At 56.1% G+C, this 5,613-nt stretch overlaps 1 protein-coding gene across 1 annotated transcript; it reads right to left on the bottom strand.

Annotated features, from left to right (window-relative positions):
• Positions 1-402: 402 nt before the first annotated feature.
• Positions 403-3,502, bottom strand: LOC118159848 (C-type lectin domain family 2 member B-like). Its single transcript, XM_035314397.1, has 5 exons — positions 3,415-3,502; positions 2,616-2,639; positions 1,215-1,375; positions 972-1,072; positions 403-836 (listed from the first exon to the last, which is right to left on the bottom strand). The coding sequence occupies exons 1-5, from the start codon at positions 3,500-3,502 to the stop codon at positions 656-658; spliced, it is 555 nt and encodes a 184-aa protein (XP_035170288.1). The 3' UTR covers positions 403-655.
• Positions 3,503-5,613: the final 2,111 nt, after the last annotated feature.

Raw genomic sequence — 5,613 nt, 5'->3', positions numbered from 1 at the left:
TGGAAGTGCAGAGGAAAGAAATTACTCTCTACTTCCCACAAATGAGCAATGCTTGACCACATCCTTGAAGCAGGGCCTCAACCCACGTAGCCGGTGTTCGGGAGGAGGACAGACGTTTTCACAACGAGAGCCCACCCCTCCTCTCTTCCTCCTTTTTCCATCTTTTATTGCTGAGTGGGACATCATATGGTATGGAATATCCCTTGGGTTGGGTTAAGTCAGCTGCCCTGCTGATGTTTCTTTCTCACTTTCTGCCCACCCCCTAGAAGGGTCACAGAGAGTCCTGATGCGGCGCCAGCACTGCTCAGCAGCAGACACAACACCGGTGTGACACCACTGCTGTCCTAGCTACAAGTGCAGAGTGCAGCACTGTGTGGGCTGCTGCAGGGAGAGTTAACATCCCAGCCAGACCCAGTACAACATCATAACAAATGCTACAGAGTACAACAAAGTGCGGTGCTATCGATGCTCTTCCAGCTGCTGTGGAGTACGGCAACTCCAGGTCCGGTCCGTGAGGTTTGGGTCTTGTTCAGCTCTGATGTTAGCCAGCACCTCTTGCATCTCACGGTTCCCCCCTTAGTCATCGACCTTCAGTTCGACCCCAAAAGTAGGGACATAAACCCTTTAAAGGATTGCTGGAGAGCATCGTCCTTCATCAATGAGAGGAGCCGCCAGTGCCCAGCGTAGGGAAGGTCCTTCCTCCACCACCTTCCTCAGGAGCTGCCCCCGCAGCCACGGGCTTGCTGCAGATGTAAGGCCGTCTCTGCCAACAGCTTGAGGTCGCCACGTCCTCGCCATTCAAGTAGACGCACTCTGCGTGGCCCTGCACCGGGAACCTGCGACAACAAGGAATGCCACTGCAGCCACGGCACTCCCCGTGCCCTCTGGCAGCAGCGTATGGCCGGGGCTGCCTGCAAGGCACGGTCCCGGTGCACCGGGGCCACCGGGCTCTGCCCGCTCGCAAGACTTACTTCTCCGTCAAGCTGCTGCCATCCACCCACACCAGGCGCTCGCCCTGTTTCCGCAGCCCAAGCCAGGCATCCGCGCTGCCTGGGAGATGTCTCAGAAATTCCTGGGTGGCAACGAGGGAGGCAGAGGGGTCAGAAGCTGCCGGAGCACCGCGCTCCTGTCAGCCCCACGGGACTCGCTGCCCCGCTGCGGGACATCCCGCCCGGTTGTCCCAGCCCCACAGCCACCCATCACCCCGCACTCACCAGTTCCCAGTCCTCCGTCAGCACGGCCAGTGAGGCCCCGTGTGTCAGGCACTGCTCCTGGCTCCAGTTCCAGCTGCCTTGGTTCTCCTGCCCCGACACGTAGTAGCAGACGTTGCGGTACCCAACCCACTCATAAGGGCACGCTAGCACCGGGGCTGCCTTCTGCCTGTGCACGGCTGAGGAAAGAGGATCTTAAGTGAGGTTATAGCAAGGTGGGGATCGGGCTCTTCTCCCAGCCACCAAGCGGTAAGACAAGGGGAGATTCTCCCAAGTGGAGCCAGGGGAGGTTGAGGTTGTATATGAGGAGGAATTTCTTTACCGAAGGGCTTGTGGCATTGGAATAGGCCGCCCAGGGAAGTGGGTGAGTCACCATCCCTGGAGGTCTTCAAGAAACGTCTAGGTGGACTCGTTAGTGGTGGACTCGTTAAAGGTTGGGCTGGATGATCTCAGAGGTCTTTGCATAGCATGGCTCGGGTCGGAAGGGACCTTACGGATCATCCAGTTGCAACCCCGGCTAGTTCTATAACCCAGCTGCAGGGGCCACAGCCAGCGCTGTGTAGAGGGGTGAGACGGAGGCAGCCACCCTTACCTAATAGCCCAACGAGGGCACAAATCAACCCCAGGATCACAGTTCCGGCCAGGAAACGCTGTACTCTGGCTGTGCACACTTTGCCTGCAGCAGAAGGAAAATGTATTTGTGGTGAGGACGGTGCTGGCCCACAGCAGCACAGCCCTCGCGTCGCCAGCACGAGCAGAAGGCGATGCCAGGGGGATCACGGGCACCCTTGAGACCCCATTTCCCTCCTCCTTGGCTCGGGGTTCGCCCCCACGCGTGCTGCAGCGGCAGGAGGAGAGCTCGAAGCCCAGCTGGGCACTGGCCCCGCACTCACCCAGGCACCTTCGGGTCCTGTCGCCGCCCGTGGGCGCAGCATCCGTGGGCATCTCAGGGTGGAGGGGCACCACCGTGTCCTGGGGGTCCTGGGGGTGGTCCGGGTCCTCGTACCAGGAGGTGAGGCCACTGTCCTCGTCTTGCACCATAGCGTTCACCGATCCATCGGGGCTCAGCACATCAGAAGGCATCGGTGCCTCAACATCTGCAAGGAAATTCACGCAGCCCTTGAGGTTGCAGAAGCTTTAATAAAACGGGCTGAAAAGGAACAATCTGAGGAATGTGAGGGTTTTATGGCTCTCCTCAAGGACACGCTGCGACACGTGAGCTCGGCCGGAGAAGTTGTGGTATTAAAAATGGGAGAGAACGAGAGAAGAACGAGAAAAAAAAAACAGTGAAAAGGCAAAAAGGTGGGAAAGAGACGAAGAATTGAAAGAGGGTGGAAAAACGGGAGAGGGCAAAGGAACAAAAACAACAAAAATCTTAAAAAAAGAAAGGAAAAAATTGAGGAACCTGCCCTGGCTGGCTGCTCCTTCCTGCCCCATCTCAGCCCCGAGCGTTGTTTGCTCAGCTGGCCCCATGTTTTGCTGCTCAGGCGCGGACTTGGTTCCCCAGCAGTGATGGTAACTATTTCTGGCTCCTGCACCAACTTCTATGAAGCAGCCGGGGGGGGGTAGCAGCACCACAACGATCCCACATCGCAGCGGTTTAACCCAAAGCAGCGCGCTGAGCCCGCACCATTCCCCCCCTTCCCGAGATGGGGGAGAGAATCAGAAAAAAATGGAAGTCTGTGGGCTGAGATAGAGTTTATTAGGACAGAAAAGAAAGGAAAATAATAATAATAATGGTAATAGGAGTAGTACTAATAATGTCTACAAAACAAGCGAGCCCCGCAGCGTAGGACAGGCGATGAACTCACGCTGTGCACACGTCCTCGGGCTAAGCTCAGTTCCATGGGGACAAAAATGGTTTTTTTTTGCACCGGAATTGGGAAGATGAGCAAAAAAGGAAACGGCAGGGAGGCGGCTTCGTAGCTCCGTGAGGGCTGGAGGTGGGTGAAGTGTGAGAAAAGAGAGAGAAAGGAAGCATTTGGGGGGAACCCTGCTGTACGGTGCCCCGTAGCTCCGGGGGCACAGGGCTGGTGCGTGTCCTTTGAAAGCACCTGCACTTGTCTGGGGACCTCTGGCTAGGTTTTGAGGTGGCTGCATGGTAAAATTCAGAGCCCCTTCCTCACCCACCCGAAAACCCCTGGCCGGTGCCCACCCCACCGGTGCCCCACCGGAGCCAGATCTCGCTTTCCCCCAGCATTACCCCATCTGCGTTGGTTTTCCTCCTCTCTCGGAGGGTTCAGCACTTCTTCTTGGCCGGGCTGAGTATTATCACAGGTTCCTTTCCCCATGGCAGACAAGGAAGCGCCGGGTCTCAGCGATCACATCCAGCCATCCTGTCCCGATGCCGCAACCGCCGGAGCACTCTGCAAGGAGAGGGTTGAGTGCTTGGGGGGGGGGCCCAGCAAAGCCCCCCTCGGGTGTGAGGATTTGCGGGGACCTGGGGGAGACGAGGGGACAAGGTAGGAGGGGAGAGGGCTTGTGGTTTGCTGGAGGGAAAGGGAGAAAGGAAGGTAGAGGAAGAGGCGCGGGGCGGAGGCACCAGGGTGGGGAGGGGGAAGGAGCAGGGGCAGTCAACACATCTGCAAGAACGTTCACACAGCACTTGTGTCAGCAGAAACTTTAAGAGAGGCAGCCGAAAAGGAAGAGTTTTTGGGAAACGTGAGGTTTCTGTGGCTCTCCTCACGGAGCGGCGGAGGCGTGCGAGCTGGCGGGGGTGCAAAGTTTTGGCATTAAAGGACGGGGGAGGGCGAGAGGAGAATGAGGAAAAAAAAAAAGCGCAAATGCAAAAAAGGAAGGCGAGGAAGTGATAAAGAGGGAAAAGGGGCAAAGAAACGAATAAAAAATAAATAAAAACTTTAAAAAAAAAAATGAATGAAAAAAGTTGGGAAGCCCGCCCTGGCTGGCTCCTCCTTCCCCTCCCCGTTTCAGCCCTTAGCCAAGCGTTGCTTGCTCGGCCAGCCCCAAATTTCGCTGCTCGGACACGAAACTTACCCCGAAGAGCAGTGCTTGGAGTCCTGGCACGTTTCGTCCTCTTGGCCGCGCAGAGATTTAATGAATCGGGGCGAAGCAGAGCAGCCAAGATCATACGATCCCGGTGAGTCAGCGATGGCCTTCAACCAATCCCCGCCGCGGCTGCACAAATAAATAAATAAAGCAACAAGAAATGTGGCTTCCCCTCCCCTCTTCTTGGGGGAAAACTCGTGGTTTTGAGGCTCTCTGAGGTCTGGTTGGCCCTAGGGTGCATTTCCTTTGGGGTGCATTTCCTTTGGGGTGCATATCCTTTAGGGCACATATCCAAACAGACTTTTTTCCCCTCAAAACACGATTATCCCGATTATCCTTTTTTATTATTATTATTATTATTTATTTTCCTTGAGGGTGGAGATTGCAAGGGGGAGACGGGGCGACGACAGCTCCTGGGTGATCAAGACGGTGCGAAGAGCCGCTCTGCAGCTGTGGCTTGCTATAGCAACAGGAAAAACAAAGAGCAGTGGTTTGATTATCTATTTATGTATTTATTTATTTATTTATTTATTTATGGTTTGTTTTTTTTTTTTCTTTTTTGGAAGAAAATCCTGGAAGAACACGGCCGGAAAGCTGCGCACAAGGAAGGGGCTGAGCAAAGGCTTCTGCCAGCGCCTGGCAGAGCGGTGAGGACAGGATTAAATGCCGGCGTTCGTAAAAATAAAATAAAAATAAATCAATAATTAAATAATAATAATAATAAAAACACACTTTCTTAGCTGCTTTCAAGCCCGTGAGCTTAGTGGAATCGCAACGAGGCAGTGCCTTGTACCCATCAAAGGGATTTATCTGGGCTCGCACCAGGATGGGGAAAAACACTAAAAGACACCAAAGCACCTTAATTTTTGGCCGCGAGATAGCGTGGGGCCAGAGTCTGCCCTGACCTTCTCATTAGGGATGTAATTTACAAGGCGTGCCGTGAGCCTGGAGGAGGCAGGAGGATCTCGTGCCCGGACCCCAGGCGAGGGTGCTGGTGGCCCCAAAAGCTTTCAGGGGCACTGAACGTCCGCGAGCTGTGGCAGGAAGCTCCGGCCCCGCCGCTGGTTCGCTCTTGGCCGCTGCAGCTCTGAGCGTTTTGGTTTCCTGTCCTCCGGCCCCCGCCGTGTCCCCTCCGCCTGCCGCGCGTCCTCCCGACTCCTCCACGCCATGGAGGATGAGGATGGCTACATGGCCTTGGACAGGCGAGGCAAGCGGGGTGCTGCGGAGAGGCCGGGACCCCTCCGGGACGCAGGTAGCGGGGTCCGCTCCCCCATCCCTGCCACGGGCTTGTGGTTGGCGAGAGGATGCCCCGGGTGGCGAGTGCTTGGCGGGGGGAAGAACGGGGGTGGCGCAGCTCTTGGGGTGGCAGGGAGTCGCTCAAGCTGGGGAAAGGGAG

The sequence above is a fragment of the Oxyura jamaicensis genome, unplaced genomic scaffold (assembly GCF_011077185.1).
Source record: "Oxyura jamaicensis isolate SHBP4307 breed ruddy duck unplaced genomic scaffold, BPBGC_Ojam_1.0 oxyUn_random_OJ72385, whole genome shotgun sequence".
Taxonomy (NCBI): Eukaryota; Metazoa; Chordata; class Aves; order Anseriformes; family Anatidae; genus Oxyura; species Oxyura jamaicensis.
Note: the sequence above shows the minus strand (reverse complement) of the source record. Positions and strands in the feature narration are given on the sequence as shown.